The 25,367-nt window shown below is 40.5% G+C and overlaps 1 protein-coding gene across 2 annotated transcripts in view; it reads right to left on the bottom strand.

The window, feature by feature from the left end:
* The window catches only part of dym (dymeclin), a 53,541-nt gene that overhangs the window by 5,262 nt on the left and 22,912 nt on the right, over nucleotides 1-25,367 (bottom strand). For both annotated transcript variants that reach the window (XM_023419580.2, XM_023419581.2), the window contains exons 14-16: nucleotides 22,731-22,830; nucleotides 7,692-7,874; nucleotides 5,152-5,265 (exon numbers count right to left, since the gene is read on the bottom strand). In XM_023419580.2, the coding sequence (XP_023275348.1) occupies nucleotides 5,152-5,265; nucleotides 7,692-7,874; nucleotides 22,731-22,830 (397 nt within the window). The remainder of the gene's footprint in view (nucleotides 1-5,151; nucleotides 5,266-7,691; nucleotides 7,875-22,730; nucleotides 22,831-25,367) is intronic.

The following is a 25,367-nucleotide window of genomic DNA, read 5'->3' as shown; positions in this document are numbered from 1 at the left end:
CCAAAAACTAATCATCAGGAAGTTGGTGGTGTAAGCAGTATGTGTCATGTAATGTTTTGAAGTTATCGTTTTCATAAGAACACATTTATAGGCGACAAAAGCCACTGTGGAAGTGTTGCACATAACAAGTTTCCTAAGAGGCAGGACATTAAAAGAACAATATTGCAGCTCTTTCAAACCATGACTGGATTGTGAATATGAGGAGCACTTCATCGCGACCTCTGAACGCACTCACAGTTTACAGGAACCGGTGAGACAAATCAGAGCTCTTAAAGCACGCAAATGGTCTCTTCTCAGCCACTGCTGCATATATTTGAATGCTTTGTGCCTTTGTAAATGAAGGTATGATTGGCCTAACATCAAAAATGACTGCATAGAATTCCTTTCAACCCTTTACATAATTCAACATTTTCCACTAAGATCAAGTATGTTCCTTTCTTAGGCCTCTGGTTTATTGTGTCATGGAAAGGCTATTGATGGGAGATAAAGAAACTACATATGTACGACAGCTGGACTGGCTCTGTCCAAAGGTTAAAAAAAAATGTACCAACCAGCACCTATAAAGCTACTAATTAACACATTATCATCTTGTTTGTTTCATCTGTACAAAACCAAAGTATAAAAATGACAATTTGTGGTTTTTTTATGATGGTTTTTGTGATGGTCGATTTCTTGGCTCCTAGATTCAGTTTTACACTTCTTTTTTGTACAGACGTGCAGACATTTCCTGCCCTCAAGCTAAGCTAAAATAAGCTAAGCTAACCATCACCTCAAGCTTCATACCTAATATATAAGATAGATGGATAGATACTTTATTTATCCCCTAGCGGAAATTCAGGAATGTATGTACAGATATGAGAGTGGTATTGATCTTCTCATTTAATTCTCTGCAAGACAGCGAACAAGAGTATTCCCCAAAAAATGTAACTACCCCTTTAATGATAAAGGTTGTTAGTGTGGTTTTATATCAGTAAAGCAGGCACTATATAATCTCACAACTTGCCAAGAGACTGAAAAGTAAGTGAAAATGATGCAGCTAGAGCTGCTAAAACAAACATCTTTTATCCAAATGAGTGTTTCTCAAGACCTCAAGTGCCTACTGGAGGAGAAATTATGAACCTAAACAGCAGGAATATAAAGTCCCCTGTGCACCTTCGACCACTTTCACTAGATATTGAACACATAATGAGAAAAAAGAAAAATGATCCCTGAATCAAAATGGCCACCATTTTTCCTCTTACTTTTATATTGAACAAGGGTCGCCAGGGGATCTGGTGCTTTGGGAAGTCTTGGATATCACTACATGTAGTACGGCTCACAGCAAAAGTGTCCCCTTCAGGCTCCAGTGCTTTCTTGGAAAAATCGGAGCATCTAACACCCTAATATTATCCCTGTCCCTTATTCTGTCCATACTGCGGCTTCCTCTCTTTCCTCTGGCACTCTGTTGCCTCCTCCCCTCCTCTGTTTTGTTCTCAGTCTGGCAGCTGTCTGGGCCCAATTGGCCCAGGCTCATATCAGTTAGTTATGGGTCTTGGCGGGTCAGGCCCTCGCCCCTGAACACAGACTGACTGGCTGGTCTCATATCTTCACTCAGGACTCTGTGTTCCCTTCCCTCCTCTGCACGCTGCTGTGCTGTCAAAGCTCAGCCAGACAGAGAAGAATGCGGCTAGGGAGCAAATATGAACTCAATACACACACACAAATACACACACACACACACACACACACACACACACACACACACACACACACACACACACACACACACACACACTTAGATGCAGGTACACAAGCAGTGGAAGGTTATAGGAGTCATAAGTGCAACAAATTACTCTTTGATAAAAACTTGTAGTAAATGTTCAAATACTGGAATTTCATTGTGTATCACTGTAAAAGAAATGGCTTGCAATTAGTCATTCACTTCAATAATAACCACTGGTGATTTCAGGCCATGTTCACAGTGATGTGGACACAAAATATCCTGTGTAAGTATCCATCAGGCCCAATATTTTCAGATAGTTTGGTTGAAGTTCACCGTCTTCACTTCCTATCCATACTCTTTATTAGTGCAACTATTGGATGGATTGCTTTCAAATTTCATGCAGACGTTAATGACCCCCAGAGGCTCAATCCTAATGACTTTGGCTATCCACTGACCTTTCCTCTATTGTCACCATGAGCTAAAATTTTTTACTTTATCTAATAAAATACATCAACATCTTATGATGGATTGGCACAAAACTTTGTACAGACATTCATACGTAGCTCCCACATGAAAAATCTGAATGACTTTGCTGATCTCTTGACTTTTCCTCTGGTGCCACCATGAAGTTCACACTTGTGGTTTTGAGTGACATATCTCAACAACTTTTGGATAGATTGCTATGAAATTTGGTGCTCACATGCACGTTCCCCTCAAGGTGAATTATAACACCTTTGGTAAAATAACTTTTCATCATCTCCATGATCAGGTCAAAATTGTAATTAGTCCAGTACTGGGGATTATGACAGACATACCTGCAAAACTAATGACATTCCCATCAGCCTCAGCAGCATGTGCATACAGTGTAGCCTCATAGAGCTACTAGTGGTTGTAGACATTATATAGAAAAAACAATGTATCATGTTTTGAATGAAAATAGTTGCAATATATTCACTGATTTATTTGGTCAATTTATTAAATGTTAAAGCAACATGGTGAAATAATATTTAGGTATTGAAGATTGATAGGAGCAAAATTTAAGGTTAACTAGCTAAAAGGTATCACTAATTTCTACTACATGGTTACAATAATCTTAAAATAATTTATTTTCACACTCTGGTTTTATTGCACAAGCCTTGTTCACCCCAAATTTGAGTTGTTGTCAGATGTTTATTGAATCCAGGACTAAAGATCATTCGGTAAGACAGGTTGTGTTACACGGCACAATCTCAAACAGGATTTTCATAAGTTACTCCATTTGTCTGAGAGAGGCTTCAGAGTGAGAGACGTGTGGGAAAGTAGTACTGACCAGCCATCAGACTTAAGATCAAGGCCCAGGTACTGAGTAACAGCTGGTAAGCCCCACCCCCACCCAATCACCCCCCTCCGTCCTGTCCTGAGGAGCCAGAGAGTCTGTAGGCTATCGCTGCTCAATAAGGCAGATTTCAGCTGGTCAGGCTAAACAACACATTCCACAGGCACTGCCCATGAGAGCCTCTTAGCCTCACACACCCTGAAACAACACACACACACACATACACAAAGAATGAGAGAGAGACGGTTGAGTGGCGAGGCACTGAGGATCGTCCCTGGGGTATTTACCACCTTCTTTTAACCCTTTCTGTCAGTTGGAACCTAATTTACATGTCTACGTCTTTGTGTAACTGCTTTTAGGTCCTTTAAGTAAACAGGCTTTCTGTAGTCTTGTGTCTACAATTCTCCCTCCCCTAAAACGGCATAGTTGTGTTTTGTCAGTAAAATATAAACAAAATTATTTACTTTACAACTGTCACCTCCGCTCATCAAACAGATTTCCAGACACTAAGGTGCGTGTCCACACTAAGGCGGATCAATATAAAAATGCAGTTTTACATGAGAAAATGAATTGTGTCCACTTTCAGGTAGTTGGTAGGAAAATGGCATCCATTGACATACATTGTACTACTATTAAATGTGAATATTACCACAGGATACAGTGACTTCACCAATGAATGAAAAATGAAGTTGAATTACATGCTTGGACTCGACTTGTGTTTTTTTTTAGAGGATCAAAACATCCTTATGTCTCTTTCTTTTCAGCCCACACTGTGCATGCACAACTGACCGAGACACCAATACTCCTTCTAAGAGCTTTTACTGAGTAATTAACAACTTATCAATGAGTCCACACAACATTAATCCAACCTACGGATTTTCGCGTTGGAGGCTGAATAGCAGAATGAGCTCATAAGATGAAGAGAAGCGAGAGGTAGAGGGACAGCTGTTTGTTTGAGCGATGGTACCATCAAGCGGCGGGGACTTCTCCCAGAGGAGACATTGCCCAGATATTCTCTTCGCTTCACGGCACCCTGTGGAGCTGGAAAGCACTCAGATGTTGGAGAGTCAATGCGAGACTCAACAACACTTCTGCACAGAAACAAAGACTGGCACACATGGCTGCACACACAGTTACACATCTGAACACACCAACGCTCACACACAAATTAAAATGGTCATCTGCAAACGAGCGCGCACACACACACACGGAGAGGATGACAAACACATATGCACATATTCCAGCCACAGCCTAGTGCGCGAGTGTGTGCTACAGGTACAGCAACCTCGCTGAAGGACATGGCAGGGTTATCCACATGGCTCCATGTGTAATTCTACAGCTCTACGGTCGATCGCTACATTAGCGCTTCGAGGTGCTGACTGAGAGCGAGACAGACAGAGCACATGGACTCGTGGCCACGCACCATCCCTCTTCCACACTGGCTAGCGAGACAAATGCCTTGCAGCCAGCCGCCAAGTATAGAACATGAAACACATGATAAAACATGCAATTAAGAGCTTCTGTGCGGGTGTGGAGTGGAGTGGGGAGACCGCCGGTTACATATTTCCTCACTGATTAATGGAGGAGCACTGGGAGGGGCGGGGGTTAGCGAACCCGCCAGGAGTGTTGGGAGTGTTGGGTAACGAGGCGCGGTGGCAGATTTATTTCCCCCCACCACCCTCCTCCCAATCTTATGTGCCCATGACAAAGTGCCCCATAGCCCCCCATCCCATCTCCTTGAAATGTCATTACATGTTCGCATGTAGCAAGCTAGCAAAGATGGAATGAAGATGGGCATTAATGCTAATGAGAATTGGGGTTTGGCCTTTTGTCTCACGTCCCAATGGCTCTTTCCATCTTTCCCTCGCCTCAGTCCATATCCCTGAGCCATACCTCTCCCGCTCTCTCACCTGTCCAGACAAACTAATTCGTTTTTCTTCACCTCCCCAGCACCAATCCACCATAGCTCGCAGCCCTTAACAACACATTGTTCAATTCTACACATGAATCTTGATGTCCAATATGTCCCACTTCTTTTTTCCTCAGCCAGCTATTTTTCATTATTCCTCATCTCCGTGCACTGCGATCCCAATTGTCCTCCTGATGTGTGTGTGTGTGTGTGTGTAAGATTTACCTTCAGTCTGTCATTGGGCAGGGCCTGGGCTCCTTTCATGATGACCTCCTGAACCCTCTCAACTGACAGGTCACTTCCAGCCTGCTCCAGCCGCTGACTGAAGAAGCCAATCACCTAATGGTCACACAAGAGGAAACAGCCAATCATAACACAGAACCCAACTTTACCAAAAATACTTTTGGTCTGATGGAGATGATGATAATTCATTTTGGGAAATTCACGTGCACTAAATATGAAGCTACAGCCGGAAGCTGGTTAGCTTAGCATAAAGAAACTGGGGGAAACAACTAGTCCTAGTCCGTCTGTAGATAATACACCTATCAGCATCTCTAAACTTCCCGAATTAATGTCAATTAATACCTGAAGCAAGTCACTCCTGCCGGTGACGAAACAGCCCCGGACATAGATGCAAATTAAAACCACAACTCGTCATACTCTTTGTTTTTTGAACAACTGATAAAACCAACTAACACTGGGTTATAAAGTTTAAAGATATATCTGTATGAGTGCGTGTTGGCATATGTAAAAAAGAAATTGAAGAACAGTAAACTGCAGTCAACGTGTTTTGGTAGGACTCAAATGCTTATTTGACTTAAATTTCTCACGATTCAAATTTAATATAGTTTTTATGTGTAGTATTTAGATGAATTTCATTTAAAATTCGGTTTTATTGGTGTATCAAAGAAGTAGTCGTGTTTAGGTTTAAAAAAAAGAAAGAAAAGAATATCAGCAATATATTGTTATCATATTGTTGTATTGTTACTGCTCTGAAGTATCAATATCAGTATTGTTCTCAAAAATTCAGTATTGTTTGGTCTCTAAGCTAAATCTTTCACCAATAAATCCTGTTCCTGTTTCTAAATACACAGGATCTCATGTCATCTTGATCTCACTGAGGTTTAACACTCCACTCCCAGTTCTGTCATGAAGCTCTTTGACTCGTCTAATCCTACTGTTTGGAGCTGTCACACTGATATTGCAGCAGCCACACCCTATATGATGACACTGGGTGCAATATGAAAATCTGAGTTAGAACAAAGTGGCATCATGCTACATATAGAGGGTTTCAATCTCAAAATAACAACAGTGCTGTTGATGTTAAACCCTGTTAACAACATCAAGAGTCACATAAATTGCTGTTAAATCTATGCAGCTAGCTTGTTTTGATCGGTTTGAGTTGGAGTCGGCATTTTAATTACTTGCATCAAGAGCCAACAAGATGCATCCAATGGTTGTCATGTTTCCTAGCAGTAGCCCGCTGCTCAAGAAATGTAACTATAGTATGCAAGAATACAGAGTTATGTATATTGTAATTTAAATGGCAATTATATCACAATACTGATTGAGAATATTCGTAACTAAGCGGATAAAAGTTGACGAAATGGATACAACTTTATGAACTCTGCTTTTAGAGAGTGGAAACATGCTGTACAAACTCAAAATGCTACGAACACAGGCTTGGCTAATACAGTATGCCTGTAGGCTACATACTCAGTAAAGACATGCAGTATTTCAGATTACAAATTCACCATAGGGTTTGAGCGTGTTTCTTCCCACTTAAAATAAGCACTTCAGTGGAGCTCAAATTATTTGAGGCCTTCTGGGTTTAAGCCAAACAAGAGATCAAGGAAACTGTATTTTTCATTTCCACTGCTGTGCTAGGTTCTTCCCTGGAGAATTGTTTGATATTTGATCATTAAAAAACTCTAGGTATTACTGATTCTTTTTAATGCTCTTCTTTGTCAAACCAACAGTGAAAAATGCATCTACAGGCAATGTTTTCTCTGCTCATGCTCCGTGGTTGCTTAAGAGAATTCAAACACACCATAGCCCACAAGCACACTGTGTGCGTGTGTCTACATCTATCTAATACTAATCTCTTCATTAACTCTGAAGGCCTCCCATATGGGGTTAATTTAGAGGAGCAAAAAAGCAGCCCCTCATCTTGAATCTCATGCTCACACACATGGATTTGCAAGCACGGGTAAGGCTTCGGAGAATAGCCTTAGGGAGACTGACTTAACTGAGAGATTCTAGCTAGCATGCTTCCCTCATACTTATGGATAACAGCAAAACCCCTGGCAGTGTATGCAGCAACCCCCATCCCTCACACGTACACACCAAAGCTCGCTTTCCCCCTCTACATGACTAATACAGCGATGAAGGACAGCTTTCTCTCGCTCTGTCCCTTCCTCCCCCGTACACCAAACACTCTCAATGAATATTTGACACAGAGCCTCTTGACACAAGGGGGTTGATTAATTCATCAATAGTACTTAAGCTCACAGAGCTCAGCATGCCATACAGTCCAACGGCACACTATGTTAATGATGCAGTTCGCATGTGTTCCAGGGGTTTCTGGCTTTTTGAAACTTTCCCTGCAGATGAAGAGGACATTCAGGGAAAACCTGTATAACCTTGATCTATGGAGTAATTACCACAAATCAGCCAGCACCACGAGGTAAAGCTCTCCCAGGCCAAAGCTTCCCTCATATTACTTCTGCTATTTGCGTAACTACCACAGAAAGAAGAGGACTGACCGTGTCCAGGTTCTGCATGATGTCCTGGAAGGATGGGTGCATCCTGAACTGCTCAAAGAGCTCCCTCTTGTAGAGCAGCGCATACACCAAGTTGGGGTTGTGGTGTAGAGAGTTGCACAGGCAAGAGTTGATGATTTCCAGCATCATGCGGATGACCTCTTCAATCACATTCAGGTCCTGGGCCTGGGGGAGAGGGAGGATGTAAAGGTTAATTGGTTTCCCACTACACTGGTTTCACTTTTAATGGTGTTTTAAAATAATTGCCTCCTGATAGACTGATCAGCAGGGGGTAACAGAGAGGTGGAAGAGATGGGAGGAGGAGAGAGAGAGAATGATGAAAGGAGGGAAGGAGGAATAAACAGTGTTACTAAGTTGTCAGCCAAGGTCTTTGTGAGGGACAGAGAGGTGACCTTGTAAGTCACAGATCGGGACATGTCACAGTTTGTTTCCTCTTGGGGCAAAGACAACTGAAGTGACAAGTGACAGTATGAAGGAGAGATGTGTGGGATGGATGGAGAATGAGACTCAGGAGGTTGAGGTGACATGATGAGTTATTTACACAGTTCTTTTACACAAAGAAGGCTTGTCACAAATCAAAAAAACAAAGCAGAAAGGTTCATAAATCCAGATATCAAGCAGAGAACATGACACATTACAAACGTGTAAAAGGCAGCCTGAGTATGTCTTAGTTATGAGACATCAAGCTTACATCTGAAAGGTAAGTTTAAGGTGAAAGTAACTTTTTCAACATAAGAATTTTCATCTCTAACTCACCAGCATCCAAGCTGAAGTTGAACTAAGTCGCTCAGCAATGCACGTCATGTCTACTTGCATGAAAGGATTTGAAATGAATGACAGATATGGCTCCAGCTTATCAAAGTCACAGAACCTGTCTTCTAACTCTTGCCCAAGTCTATTTATGAGTTGAGAGTACTTTTCTGCAGACCTGTACAATGCCCTAGACGCAGAGGCATTGTCATTCAGCACTGACTGCAAAGAGGGAAAGTGCTGCAATTTCTTTCTTTGTAAACGCACAGAAAATGTTCATCTTGGCTTTAAATGCATTTGCAGCTCTGATCATGTGTGAGACTCTTAAATTTGCCTCGCAGTTCACAGTTCAAATGTTTCAGTTTCCCAGTGATGTCTGCTAGAAATGCAATATCTAGTATCCACTCAGTGTCCTGAAACAGCGAGGTGTCTTCCCCTCTGGATTCCATGAACTCTTTGATTTCACCCAAAAGTGATATTAAAAAAAAGCTGCAAAGCCTTTCCCCTGCTGAGCCGTTGGATTTCAGTGTGTAGTAACAGGTCACTAAATTCAGCTGACAGCTCCTCCAACAAGACCTTGAATGACCTGTGTTGTTTAGCTTTGGAGTGGATGCCGTTTCTATCTTCACTGACTAGAGTCATTATGTTATCGAAGGTCATCTCTTTTGCAGATAACGCCTGCTGGCGAACGATGCAGTGGTTCTGTGAAAATTTGGGGAAATCTGGGTCGCCTTTGCGTTACACGACGAGCCTGTGTAACAACCGGTCATCACAGACAGCAGCTTCTCTAACAGTACCTTTTTCTCCACGAAATACCCTTTCACGGTGTAGTGGATATCAACCCCCCTTGTTGTTATATGAAGGGGGAGTAGTGTCAGGAGTTCCTCTTTCATGGAGAAATCATGAAACAGCAAAAAGATGGCTGTTTGTCTTTAATTCACAGGCGTTTTCTACCCATAATGAGCCACCTGGTGGGTAGCTAGCATTGAGGGTCATGTCATATGTACTGATGTGCCTCTAGACGTGCTGCTTTGCTGTTGCCACAGTTGCCCCACACATGTGACAAACATTCTTTTCTTTCACTGTTGGGAAGAAAAACTCTTCCTCCTACTGCTTGTGAAAGTGGTATGTTTTCTTCTGCTTTTCTGCCATTGTTTACAGCGTAAACCGTTAATGGCCTCGTATGTTCATCACTGTAGCTACGCTAGCTAGCTGAGATCACGCATGAGTGAGAAGAGGGGATCTGACAAACCAAATTTTGACCCCAGTTGGGTCAAAGTTATATATTGTAAATAAACCAGTGATGTTTTTAAAATGTTATACACAATGTTAAACTGGTTATTTTTTACATTCATGCAAGTGTTAAAAAAAAAAAAAAAGGGAGAAAATTTAGGCTATTCTTAGACCGAGCTCTACTGGTGTCTTATGCTATTATTACAACGTTCCCTGCGGGTGACTCATTGCCTCACTGTGGGCGACCAGGTGCTCGTGGGCACCGTGTTGGCTACCCCTGCTCTACTTTGGGATTTTGTGTGTGGGTCTGTATGTGGTGTCCACCCAACCATGCTGCCCATTCTTAATGCATGTAGTAGTGGTAGTTTTAGTCAGTCAAGAGATGAGTAAACCACTCTCACTCCATTCAATAACGCTTCCTGTTATTCACCTCGGTGTGACTAATGTTGTCAGGTGTGGAGGTCTTCACGGACCTGTGGATGTGCAAAAATGAAATTTTAATTAAAGAAGACCCAATCCCAAGGGGACCAGAGGACTGTCAGACCTGGTCTGAAAAGACACGAGGACAATTAAGACTTGATCCAAGGCAGTCAAGCCGAAAAATACATGGGCACCGTCAGCAGCATGATCTTCCCCTACTTAAGAAGCACCCTACGGTCAAAAAGAGTTGTAAAAAATGTAATTTTTCTCTGCATTCCACAGCTCACACTAACTATCTTGTCTCAGAAAACACATTTTTCTCTTGTGACACTTCTGTTGAACCATCACAGCTGATAGTTAGTCTCCTTGGATCCACTTGGGTAATAGACTTATTGAAAATCAGGCATGACTCGGGTCTTGGTTACTGTGACCCAAGTGGACCTGTGAAGAGTGCTAGACAGATGAACGTTCTCTTCTAAGTTATCTGTCTGTTAAGTACACATGTACAATCTAAAGTAATAAAATACAACAGCCAGTCGATAAATCCTACATCTGTAAAACTTAAAATCTTCATTTTTCTAGATGCTGTCAGCTTGTTGGTACTAGGACACCATTAATCTTTGTACCACCAGTTGTAATACCACTTTCAGCCCTAAATTACTAAGAGTTTTGGTATTTCCAAGAAAATCACTCTTGTCATCAATATGGAAATCTAAGCAGCAAGGTATTGCAAAAATGAATCAGCCCATCAGCTCTACATGGGAAACCTGCAGTGAAGGAACAGATATTCTATCCTGCATTGTTCTATAGTTACGTTGTTTACAACAGTGGGTCGAGACAGACGGCCAGATAGACAGACAGACAGACGCCAGCCACCATGACAAGATAACATGTTTAGTGCTAGCACAAAAAGGAAACCGCAGAGTGACGGTGGGAAAATGAATAATCTTTAAAGAGATAAAAAACAGGCGGCAATGAATTGGCGAATACAGCTCAAGAGATGATGTCTGATTTCCTATGGTGTGACAACTGTGGGCAGAGCTCTGCAAAATCTATCATGCACTGATGGTATTATAGATAAGATCAATAGATGATGCAGTCAGTTTCCAAACCAATCTAAAAATACAAAACAATGCTTTGTCTCAACGAAAACAAGCACTGCCAGTAAAATGGGCTTGAGGCACAATGTCATGGTTTTCAGCGTTTTCGTGTTCATTTGCCAAAAGCGAAACAATTTTATGACTACCTTCCTGTCCAATTTAATGCAAGATCATTTGGAAAAGTGTACCGCTTGAAAGCTCATTAACCCTAAGATGTCTATAAAAAGTGTATCTATGTTGGGCTGAAAGGAGCCAAAAGACTTACCGGTCAACAGCTAAGAAGAAACGGAGACAAAAGGATGTAGGCTCGAGTCAACAACATTCAAAGCAACTTAGCTTAATGCAATGGAGTCATAATGGAATTAATCCAGTAGTATGGTATGTGCAGAGTATAGCCCGACTCATACTATTTTTGAGGTGATAACAATATTCTCTCTTTCTTTCTTTCTTTTTTTTGTTTTTTACATTAACAAGACAGAAACGATTTTGTTAAGAATCCTTTAAGTTTTTTTTTTTTTTTTTTTAATGATCTGAGACCAATATATGTTCGATATAAGCGACAGGTTCAATAGTTGAAAAACAAACTTCAAATAATGGCTGTACTGTTTCTAAATTTCCATTTTTGTGTACATACTGAAAAAACAAACCCACATGCAAGTTACTGAACCACTTATGGACATCAGAATACCTTGCAGATGCACTCTGTCACTTATTCTCTTAACATTGTTCTGGCAAACGTAGTGAGTGCTTTCACGAGAATGAATGGACTGACATGTTTGTATTCATCATCCACAGGCCTTTTTCATTTTGACTAGTCATAGCAGGAAAAGCACAGGTGTTACTAATAACATTAATTATAGCTGTGTCCCAGTAAGCCATGCTCAATACCAGGACACCGAAACTGAAGCTGCTAAATGGAATTTGTAAGAGAAATATATTGAAAGATTTAGTCTACAAAGATACTCTGCATAGCTGCCCTGCAGTGTGTGTCTGCATCAACTGGTTCATACAGACCACCACACTTCAGCTACTACTACTACAAAAATGCAAACTTTGACTATTGAATATGCAGTGACAACAGCTCAGAAAGGCACTGAATACCAGTCAAGGACAGTGACATTAACAAGATAGAAGCTGGAATCAAAACACTGTAAGTGCACATCTGCATCATTCTAACAACTGTTGGACTTTTAATTGACCAGTTCAGCCAGTTGGTCCCAAAGCTTTAATCATTATCTTTGCTTTACAGGAAGCCTCGCCTTAGACAGTACTCATCAGCAACTTCCTCTGGGGTTACATCCTGCTTCATCTCAGGCTTGAAATGAGGAAAGTGTATTCCCTGGAAGTATTGTAAGTCCTGTAAAATACATTAGAATAACATGCTGAGCAAGCCAGTTTAATCTTTAATGTGTGGATGTGTAAATCAGTAGATTTATGATTTAGAAAAAAAAAAAAAGCTTGCTTCCTTTGCACCGTGAGCCACATTTCAAACCGCAAAAAGTGAAATAAAGAACATCCAGAAAAATCTGTTTAGCCTCATGTTACCATAGGAAAACAAACATAAAATAACGTTCACAGGAGATAATATAAGTTTCTATGTTCTCCATGACAAAAATGATTGTTCTGACGATGTCCTGTTTTGAAACAAGAATTTGCTAATACCAGCTAACACCAGATTCAAAACAGCAGCCTGGTGAGACTGCAATGGCAAGCTGAGACTCTACCTCCAATCTGGGCGAACCATCTGTAACAGAACTGCACGTGGTAGCATTTTATATTCCATCGTCTGTGCCCTGCTTCAGAAACAAGTGCTTATCTTATAAATAACTATGCTTGCTGTGTGGCCTTTTTTTGTGTGCTGTAGCCACGCAAAAGCATATGCAGAATCTCATGCATGGGAACACACACACACACACACACACACACACACACACAACCAACCAAGGATGATTGTAAATAACTGTATTCTGTTGTATGTTGACCAAGAACCAGGCCTGCCACAGAGATACAATAATGCACTGCATTGATTTCCACAAGCTGGCGGATAAAGGTGTGTGGAGCTTTAACAGGCAGACATGAAGAGGCAAGTGGAAGGCAAGAGAGCCGGCGATAATGAGGATTGATTGTGCGTCTGGAAGCAGAGGTGGCTCTCTGGGCTCAAATCCACTGCCTAGCTAGACCTGCTCTATTCTCCTCTGCTGTGGCAGGCCATAATTAGAAAGGAAGCGGGGACAGATATGGGAGACAACTGAGTAGGAGGAAGAGGACGTAGAGGAAGGAGGACAGGAACAAAAATGGAAGCACGGAAGAAGAGAGTAGGGGGGAGTTGATGGAGAAAGTGAACGTGATGAAGAGGAGACAAAAGAAGGAGAGGAAGGCAGAGTAGGAGTGAGGGATGCCTTGTGTGTTTGTTCTCTAGCTCTGCACCCAGCTTAATGAGATTAGCCTGGCAGGAAAAAAAAATGCCACACTGGGGAATTCAGGTCACATGAAAATAGGCTAGCTAGACGTCTGCCTGGCCCTGTGTGTATGTTTGTCAAGTGGATAACATTAAGAGGTCCATGGTCTACTTGAAACCCAGACAGGATTTAAATATCTTGGCTCCTCCTCTTCTTCCACTTCCCCACTCTGTTCTTTACACTTGTTTTTTCCCCCAGAAATGTATCCACTAGACAACAAGAAAACACCTGACATGTTGTATGACTGCATGAAACCATTATTGCCTTTCTTTTTTTTCTCTCTCTCTCTCCCCTTCCTCATTGTTTCCTCCCCTCATCTCTGCTTTTCTGCTCCTTCTACTCCAGTCATGTGCTATTTTCCAGCCTCCTGCATTGTCATTTAGTCACAACCACTCATGCCGCTGCTTAATGTCCTCTCTCCACCCAAGAAAACATAGGCCTCAGACATGAGCTGTATCATTAGTCTCAATGATCCTGCCCCATTTTACTTGTTTCACCATTGACTCAAACCATGCGGGAAGGCTGTGAGTGTGTATATACCAGTGTGTGTGTTTGTAAGCTTTTCCATCTGTCTGATTCTGCTCCTAATTCTTCAGCATGCTGGGCACAAATGTGTTATGTCTGCAGGTATGTTTGACCTTTGGTATCGGTCTGACAAGGAAAATTATAGAGTTTGCAGATGCGATCTGTGACTGGGAAGGACACTGCACTATCTGTGTGTGTGTTTGTGTGTGTATGTCTAGCCGTCCTATCATACCCAAGCATGTTTTTATGCAAGGGTTTGTGTGTGTGGACAGGGTGTTTAGAGACACAGACATGTAAATCCCTGTAAAGTAGGAGCTGGCATCATTAAACCAATAGCTTAGTGATTCCCTGGCTGGCCCCGCTGCTCACTGCAGGCTGTTGCAGGGCAGACAAACCAGACCTATTAAGACAAGGGCATGGAGATAAACACAGACAGATACACAAAGAGACAAATAGAAAGAGACGAAAGCCACACCTAAACATGTCATCATGGGCAAAAAAAACAAAACAACAGAAGACAGTGAGAAGATAAATATTGAGGAGCAGTTTCTTGTGAAATGTACCAAAGAAAGGCAGTAATTTAAAAAGAGGGAATAAGAAAGACAGAAAAAGAAAAGCACGAGGAGAAGAAAAAACGGCATGCTAACAGACAGAGAGAGGGTCAGACTGGCTGAGTAGCAGCAGCCTGCCCTGTCTTTTGGGAGTTTTTTAAATAGGTCATTGTCTGACCTGCATTATGGTACCACGGCCATGTCATAATCACACCATTTTGTAGAGCATTGTGCCCAGGTCAGCCTCTTATTACCCCATAGCCTCACACATGCACAAAACATCCTTTGTTGTACACGCACGCACGCGCACGCGCACGCACACGCACACACACACACACACACAGAATGAGGCAAAAGACAGTGTTTGCCCCCCAGAACAATAGCACCAACAAATCAACAGTCTGCCAGTCTGAGTCCAGAATCTGTTTAGGAAAGACTGTGTTGGATGATCACTGCATCACTGTCTGTGTGGAGGGGAAGTCCAGCATATTTGCAGACAGACACTTTATTATCAGTTTAAATAAGCACTCTACTTCTCTGAGACCTGGCTAGCACTAACAGCAGGAGGCTAGGGGGCAAAACAGCAGTGATGTCGGTGAGTGATAATGATAAAAAAGATGACGCCAACAGCTGCAACAGCACTCTGGCAGATAGGTGGGCAGTGCTAATTGATCTGCTGTGAGCTGTTCGCTGTTTTGCTGTGCCTCGATCAGGAAAAGACCAGGGCACAGCAGGGCTGCCCCAATTACCATTTGGAAGCAGACAATCATTAGGACCCCAGAGCACCTGCTGCCTGCAGGGGTGGCACTCCTACTGCCCGAGAATAAACACAGAAAGAGACAGAGGAGAGAGGATAAGAGGCTGACAGATATATAGAGAGATGGTGTAACAAGTAAACTAACAACTAGACCTGACACCGTCTTCACTGTGCAGGTGAGGAAAAAAAAATTTGGGAGATGAGTGAATAAAAAAGCAAGGTCAGTGAGTAACCCATCTCTGCGCTCACAGTAGGATACCGCCTTAATGAGAAGAAGGCGAGGAGACAGACTTATGTTGAGACTGATATGATGCCATAACGAGCAAAATAAAAAGTAGCATAAGTCTAAGAGGTTAGTTATAATTTATAAAGCTTGACCTCATTATAGACCATTCTATTCAGTGTTAACTTTTATAAAGCCGACCAAAGACTTAAAACTACTTAAACTTTGAGTTTGGTTTATTTAGTGTAGGTGGAAACCACTGGATTATTAAAACGCATTTATAAAAGGCATGTTACTTTCAAAAGCTTAGTGAAAGATCAAACTGATAACAGCAATGTATGAAAAAGAAAAATCAAGGGGCTGCATTGAAAGTGATGTGCTGAGTGAGTGAGACAACAAAATGTGATTCAGGAAGCCCAGTTTGAGCAGCGGATTACTGAGTTTGAAGGTCTATTAGACACCAAAACCACAAGCAAGTATTTTGCTACTCTGGAAAGTTCTCACGGTTGCCATGTGGTCATTGTGGCATTCGAGAGGTAAACAGTATAAATATGTTTCAAAATAATCTACCACCAATGTTCTCTTACGCATATTTGATCGGTCAACATAGCCAAACAGTATGTGGAGCGCTCACATCCACAAAGATTTCACAGTTGGATGGATCAAAAACCAACTGGAGGCTCTTGCATTGGCACCCCACTGCGTCCATGGTCCGTTCCCATCCAAATGATGTGGAAGCTGCATTTTTTCATGCTGAGCTGATGTCTGACAAAACGTAGAAACTGCAAGGTTTATCTAATTTGCAAATGATAATAATGATAAAAAGAGTAATAATAATAATTTTCTTTTGACATCTCACTCCATAATAAGACAAGATCAGTTAAAAAGTGCCTGTTGTAATAAGCTAGTTAATACCCTCATGTTGCACTGCTTGACTGTGCCAAAATCTTCCACTGTAGGCAAATACATCAAAGGTTTGAAATTGGATGAAATAAAAGGTAAAATGTATAGGTGCCCTTTAACTTCCTCATTTTTCTCTCCATCTCTCCCCTCTGGGTATTTTCACATGGAATGACAGAAGCTTCACATGCAGAGTAACCTCTGATTTCAGGGGAAAGCAGTATGATAATGTACATCAGTCTTGTGGGGAGACTGGCTCTACATCAAACAACCGCATGAAATGTGATAGGATAATTCATTCTTCAATCAATCAATTCCTACTTTTCAGGTAAACCATGAATGAAGGGCACATACTGGCACATGATGTTTTCCCAGACTCTCCATCAGCACCATGGAATTAAATGAAATGGACATGGAAGAAGTCAGCATAAGTAATAATAAGAAAAAGTGTAAGTTGAAAACACATGAGATTCCAGTTTGTGATTGAGCCAAGTGGAGGCTACACTGAACACAGACCTATTCAAGTCATTTCACATGAAATATGCAGAGGGGAGAAAGATCAGGAGAAAAGGATGAGAAAGGAGATTGGAAGCGAGCAACACTATTTGAGATACATCAGTATATTTCCCACATCATTTTCCAGGAAGATACCCAGGTATCTTTTCATTACTTTCACACCGCTGGTGTTGAAAACATGATTATTATAAATCAGTCTTATCCCAGACTATAGCCTGTCTGAAACTGATATTGATGTTTCAGAGTTCAAAAAAATTCTGATGACGATGTATTGGATGATAGTAATACATATATCATAACACATAACATTAACAAAAAATAGTGATATGGATCCCTTAGATTTTTAAAATTATGACTAACATGCACATAAGTGCCAATATATCTCCAATAAGGTAATATCTGGCCAAACCAATTTTTTGGTCCAGCATTACATGTGACCTTGAAAACTACATGAATTTATTAGCACGTATGAGTCATCAACTGACAATTTAAAATATACACAAACTAATGAAAAACTGCAACCAAGCAAATAAAAATATTTGATGCAGGCTACTTCAAATAATCTAAATAATCTATTTCAGCATTTTGTATGCCACATGATTAAAAAAATAAGTGCTGTATGTTGACATTTTGTCTTTACCTACATACACATCAAACAGACTTCAAGAAAGCAATTTCTTGTCATGTATGAGCTATAGCAGCATTAATGGAAAACTGGATTTTACAAAACAATTTTGTAGCCTAATAACAAAGTGGTTAATTCCTGGAAGCCTAGATAATAAACAGAAGGCATAATGTTTATTATCTGTTGATATATCCTCAGGCTGTGCTTTTCCCCTAAACAAGAGGAATGGTGCTACAAAGTTAATGCATGTGTCTACTCTGGCTATTAAAAAGAGATCACAGATTGTGACTCAACCAGCGCACATAAACACATAGACAGGGTGGTCCAACATGCTTCTGGCTGTGTGTGTGTGTGTGTGTGTGTGTGTGTGTGTGTACACTTGTAGTCTCTTCCCAGAAATGTGCAACAGTAAACAGACGAAGAGGCAGAGAAGTAACATTACCACTACCACCGAATGGGAGCATAAACAGTGACACACAACGCAAAGCAATGCAACACTGCACAAACTTCCTCTCTTCTTATGTTTGTTAGTGTGTACGGGCACATACTGCATGTCAGCGCACATCTCAAAGGGCAAGGGGAAAAAAACCCATCTGCAATCAAAGGGGCAGAGGCTGCAGAGAGCAACTGTGAGGCCCCCTGAGAGCTGCCCTGCTTAGACTGGGAGCCTCTGGCAGTCCCCTGGGGGCTCAAGGGGCCCTAACCCTTCAGTCTTTCTTCCCTGACACTAACCAGACACAGCAGCACAGACACATTCAGGGATTGGGGAGTTGGTATATATATGAGAGAGAGAGAGGGAGAGAGACAGAGACCAATAGGCAGACATAAAGCAAGAAAGAGGGAGACATTAGCACATAAGCAAAATGGACCCAGCTTTAACCCACAGCTTAGAGCATTGGACGACAGTTTTTCATATCCTCCTCTCAGTCTCTCCCTTGTAAAGAGAGCAATTACATGTCCAGGACAATCCCACATTAAACAAACATTAGTTCTCTCTCCAGAGCCAGACTCAGCCAAATTACATTGTTTCCAGATGCCCGTCACAAAAACACGCTTACACTCACCCTCTCTCCAAATCCCCTTCATCTCCTCTCCTCCTGCCTGTTTCTCCTCTTTCTATTGTTTCTTTTTTCCCCTGGCATTTGGCTCCTCTTTATCTCTCCCTATAGCTCCCTAAACTTCCTCACTTCCCAAGTTAAGATGAGGGTTTGTGAATAACACCAGAACAGGCTGTTTCCAAGTTCACTGCCACATTCACTACAGATGGAAGAGAGGAGGGCCAGAGGAAACAAAGAAACGATGAGACAGCAGTCCTTCTTATAGATGTTACATCTTTAAAACCAATGACAAACCTTAGTCAGTGTGTGAGGTCATTATAACCGGCCAGATAAGAAATGCTATGCATGAGGTTTTATGTAAATTTCAGTTTAGGATTAATACTGATGGCGAGGGAGGGTAGAAATAAATGGCCGGTCAGCTAATGTTCAGCTTGTAGATAACGTTTGAAACTATTAACTTCTGTACTGAATAAACTTCCTTTCTCATTTGCTGCTGCAATAAATATTTAACTAGCTGTTTATTTTCCATCTACAATCTTACTCCACTGATATGAACAAATGAGGCAGATATTTGCTTAAAATTTTAGTCTATATGCAAAGAGAATTTAAGCACTCATCTCATAGTTGAATAGATTCAGTATTACCATCTATGACAAAACCTGACAGTCTTCTGTAAAAGTCACAGCAGCATGATAACTCGGTTCTGTTGTTTCAGTCGCACCTTTTATGAAATGATCTGATCACTAGAGCAGAAACGATCGTCAGGAAAAATAATGGGCTATTTTTGCAATTAAACAATCATTTAAATAATTTCTAAAACAAGAATACCAAACACTCTCTACTACCAGCTTCTACTACCATGATTTGATTTGAATAAACTTTATATTTTTAGGTTTGTGGACTGTTGCTTGAACAAAACAATGTATATGAAGGTATCACATCAGGCCCTGGGAAACTGTGGAAATAGTTTTCACTATTTTTTGACATTTTGGAAAATAATCAGCAGACTAACTCATGATGAAAATAATTGTTAGTAGAAGTCCTACTAATCATGGCTACATTTTAAACCCTCTATCTATGCCATACTTCCATTCAAATAAAAAACAAAACTTCTGCATCTGAACATGCTCACAATGACCATGCTAACATTTTAGTTAGATGTTAACCTGGTTCAACATCATAGTTTAGCATGTTAAGCATGTTAACATTTGTTAATTAGCACTCAGCAAAGAGTGCAGTTGAGGCTGATGGGAATGTCATTAGTTTTGCAGGTATTAAACAACAAATCTGTCATCACCACATAGTACAATTCATTCTGAAGTGAATGTGAATGCATGTACTAAATGTCCCCTTCTCTCTGAACAGCACAACACAACAGGCCTTATCAGACGCTCAAAAACAAGAACTAAGAACAAGACGTTTACTACCAGACAACTGGAAAAGCTGATTGTGCACTTCTGTGTGAGTGTACTTGAAGCTCAAGTCCTGTTCAAGACACAATTAAAGTGAATTTATATCGGGGGTGGGGATGGAGAGGTGGGGCGGTAAATAAAGCTAACATATGACTCCTAGCTGGATAGTAGACACGGAAACCTTTGTAGACATGGGAACCAATGTCACATTGACTTAGTATAGTCTAAGCTCAAGGATAACTACCAAAAATGTTGACCAGCTCTCTTAAAAGTCTATGACCCAGACTACATGTCAGACACTATTCTAGGAAAAAAAACTCTCAATGTAAAATAGTCATACTGGAAATCTGCCTTGTGCCCTTGAGCAACACATTCAGTCTCTTACAAAAAAGAGGGGGTGCTGCTGTGTAGGCGACCTTACACTTTGACCTCTCATGACATATTTGTTTTATTATGTTTGTCACTACAATTAAATGCACTCTGAATGCACTCTCTTGCAGCTGGCAGAACTGATACCTTTAACAGAGAAGATTTAATCTTGGCAAAGTAATCTCTCTTTCTGTTTTTCTTTTCCATTTTCAGTCATATATACAGTTTGCGTTTATGCATGTGTGTGTAAATAAAACACAGCATTAAAAGAAGCCCTGAAGGTTGGAAGCATCAAAATAAAGCTGGATAATTGCATTATATATGTTTTTATGGATGTGTGTGTTTATGTGTGTGCATAGATGTCTGTTTGTAGGGCCTCATCAGACAGTCGCTGCATGGTTGAAGGAGCACTCAAATACACTCTCGTTTCCCCAACACCTAGGGGCATCTGTGGGGACCTCCTAATACATCTCCAAGCCCCAGACACATGCACACACGCACACACAAATATGTTTACACACAAACAGCCATCTAGGACCATGCAAATCTAATGAGACAGCCAGACTGAGACGTAGACAGACAAACCTGAGGGCAGAGGTGCCTCAACACAAATAGAGACAATTATACATAGTCAATAGTTAACAGAGTGGACTGTATGGTCAGGTGTGGCTGTTACTAAGATCTACATATAGTTAATTGCATTGGGTCAATATCATCATTAATTTATTGGTTTAGGCTCCACCACTTATTTACTGCTGAGATGCTGTTAAGATTTCAATTTCCGATTAAAACTGATGTTTCAGAGAAATTTCAATATTACTCTGGTTCCACTCTGAATGACTGATTTTAACATTCAGTTTTATGAACGCTCAACAGTTTCATCAAATATTAGTCCACCAGTGGAAACTATTTCAATGCAAATGAAATGTTCGTGATACGGACTGGGAAAGTAATGAGAAAAAGACAAAGGACTGGTGTAGACAGAGTTGCAGACTGCTACTTGACAGATGGCCTGCAGCAACAGGCCTTAAATTTGGTGCTCTCCAACATCAAATTATACACCACATCCTCATATGAATCCTGAACTGGTTGATATAACTGGTCCCACCAGCAAAATGTGGAGTTGTTTATTTTACAGCAGACAAAACATTTCAAAATCAACAATGGAAAAAAATGCCTCAAAGTATTTTCTTGTTTACTCTTGTATCCTTGCAATATCAAACAGCATAGAAACAACACCTTATGAAGACACGGCTAATGAGCTGAACATTTTATCATAATTGATATTAATTATAATGTTGACGATCAATTTTTTGAGTGATCTATTCAATACAAATAGAGCATTTTGCTTGTGACGGCTTTAATAAATTCGTTGAATTTTATTATTATTGCTTGTTTAGTTAGGATTAGGGTTACTTTGAGATGTTAAAGGGACAATTCAACATTTTATTAAGTGTACTATTTGCCTTCTTGCTGTGAGTTATATGAGAAGACTGACACAGCTGTCATATCTGCACGCTAAATAAAAAAGCTTCAGCCAGCAGCTGGTTAGCTCGGCTTAGCTTAGCTTAAAGACTGAAAGCTGGGGGAAACAGGTAGCATGGCCCATGCTACTTATTAACATGTAATATCTTGTTTATTTGTACAAAAACTGAGTTTGAAAATGTAAGGTCTTACAGGGCATTATTTATCGAGACTATTTCTTTGTGGGATGCAATAACTTGCCACACAGAAACTAAATTAACCGGTAGCTTCATATTTAATGGACAGACATGAAAGAGGTGTCAATCTTCTTGTGTAACTCACAGCAAGAAAATAAGTGCATTTCTCAAAATATGGAACTATTTCTTGAAGACAGAAATTTTGGGCTATGGTTACTAATGATACATCACTAATTGAAAAAAATATAGTTTAATAAAAATTTAAAAATCACTAAACCCAACAATATAAAAGTTGTAATTCATGCAACTTCATGTGCAAATTCATGTAATCTCACACTCACCAAAATATGACAAACGCCCATGTCAACTACTGCTCCTAACCCAAGCACACATAATTTGCCAACCACTAATAAACTGAATGCAGAAGGAGAGAGCGACAGAGTGAGTGTGTGTGTTACTCACGTAGTCGGGCAAGGCTGTGTTGTCTCCCTGTCTGCCTCGCAGACTCTGTGTTGCCTGCTCCAAAACCTTGTTGTGCTTTTTGGAAAGCAAAGCAAATAAACTGCAGAAGAGACACAGAGAGAGTGAAAGGAGTCAGAGTAGCAATGACAGATGAATGATACACTTCTATGAAAACCAAATAACCCAAAACCCAAATACACAGTCGTCATACTGCACATGTTGACCTATAATTAATGTGCTGTAAATACTCAAACAGTGGCCTTTACTCAGCTTAACTGAAGAGTAAAGCCTCTATTTAAGACTGATTATTATTAGAGACCGGCCTGTTTTGCTTTCTAAATGAGGCCTTTAAAATAATTAATAATAATGAATCTTGGAATAATAAAATAATCATGAAACTGGCAGGAGACTGTTTTAGAAATGATGTTTAAAAATATGCTTAAATTTACCAATATTTTTTAAGCCTTCTTTTTATTTGCACAAACAGGTCACAGCTTTGGTTACTTTTTGAGAATTTCCAGCATTTGAACATGTATTTGTTTGTTCCCAACTGGAGGTGACAGCCTGTCGTTTGACCCATCAGTTAACCGACTTGCTTTACCCTTATTCTATGTGTTTGTGTGTGTACACTTGTCTAGATGGGATTGCATGATTGCATGTGATGGCAGGACACAGACAAACATCAACAGTCACATAGTCTGCTTGGGTGACCTTAGGCAGTAGCAATAGGAAGGGTCAATGCGCTCACACATTAATGGCACAGTGTTAACATCACAGTCAGCTGAATCACTCAACAAGCGTGTTCATGCAAGAAAAATAAAAGAAAAATACATTTTTCCAAGTATTTGCTTTGCTCTGTTCTTATATATTGGTTGACTTAAAAAGTGGCAACATTTGTTTTCTTTTTTGATCGTCCTATTTATCACAAAGTGTTCATTAGTGACCTTCTGTTTTAATTACAACTTTTTTAATACTCTCTCTACACCACCCAAGGGTGTTCAATCTTTAATTTGTGTGTTAATCAAGTTACAAAAAAATTGCAGAATAAATTAAATTCAATGACAGCCAAGGGCTAGGGAACCTCAGCATAAACAGATCTCCCTTAGAGCAACACCTGTCCATCTGTCAACACTGGGAAACTCACACACACAATCTATCAACATTCTCTATCCAGGCTAATTGGCAGAATGATAGCTGAATGGAGGTATCTGAGCAGCTATGTGGAGGTCTACTTGTTATCTATGGACCCAATGTCAAAGGAGCCATTAGCCACATCTACTTAACAGGGCCTGTTGTACTATCTAGTAAGTTTATTCTATTTCAAACGAAAGACCACCAACGCAGTTCCACCTGGGACCCTTGCCCACGATAACATGACTAGTTGCTCTATCATATCCCTCCTTTATGCCGACGCACTGACGGACACGGACAGGAAGCAGCAACACAGCAACACAGAGGGATTTCCACACTGCTGGCTTAATCCCAAAATAAGGCTGAGATAATGACATAGTCTACCCCAACACACTGAAGATGTAAAGGTGCTCTGTCTCTAGCAGGATAAAGAATTTTAACATTTTTTTTTTTATTTGGAAACACAGTTTGTGGTCACACGTTGGTGCTCCAAAATGTGTATTCGTACATTTTGTAAGTATATCTTTAATTCTGAACATTCATTTTACGGCTTGAATGAGTGATCTCTGTTAAAAAAAAAAAAAAAGCATTTCCATTAAAACGCTGCTCAAGTTTTAAGAGAATTTGGCAGGAAAATTTGGAATTGAAGAAGTAAAATGAGGATTAGCACATGACTCCATCGATCACCTTTATCGGAATATATTCAAGAAGACATGACGAGATTGTATAATTAATTAACGAACAGTAGCACCAATACATCGGGACATTTATTTGCTGCAGCCTGCAAAAACTAGTAATTTTGTTATGAAAATTAAACCAGTGACATCCCAGTAACATCCACGTGCATCGAGCCAGCTCTTCTTATTCTTACATTTTTTGGGGGGTTTCTGGTAGAGCACAAGCATGTAATGGTCAGCGGCAGCAGGTAAAAGCCAGTACAGGTATTTTCTCTTTTTTAAAGATTTCTTTTACACACAAGTTAAAAATGTGCATTAAAACTGGTGAATGTAAAGCAGATCGGTGATTTGACTGTGAACTAGAACAGAAATAATAAAACATTAGTAGGAAACTATTTTGATCACTAGTAGAAATTTAGCAATCTAGCAGTTTAAGCAGAAATTCCCATGTCTAAACTTCCCAAATGTCAACAGTTTCTGCTGTGATAGCAAACTGAATATTTTTGGGTTTTGGACTTGTGACTAGCATTTTTTGGAGACATTTTATAGACCAAACTATTAATAGAGAAAGTTATTGGTAGATTTGTTAGTAATAAAAATAACCATTAGTCGCAGCCCTTCTGTGAATAAAACTCTGTCTGTTGAGTTTGCAGGCAGAGTAACCAGTGAATGAAGGGACATGTGAACATGTGTGGTGACAAAGGACACTGGATATGGACGCAGATGCAAAAGAGGGAGGAACAATGCGGCCAAAAGGCAATATAGATAGGGAGAAAGGATGAATAGAAAATAATAAGGAAAGATGGCGGGCAGTAGTTGGGGCGAATCC

This window comes from Seriola lalandi, unplaced genomic scaffold (genome assembly GCF_002814215.2).
Source record: "Seriola lalandi dorsalis isolate HSWRI2012SDOR001 ecotype SW California unplaced genomic scaffold, Sedor1 jcf7180002054606, whole genome shotgun sequence".
NCBI classification, from domain to species: Eukaryota; Metazoa; Chordata; class Actinopteri; order Carangiformes; family Carangidae; genus Seriola; species Seriola lalandi.
Note: the sequence above shows the minus strand (reverse complement) of the source record. Positions and strands in the feature narration are given on the sequence as shown.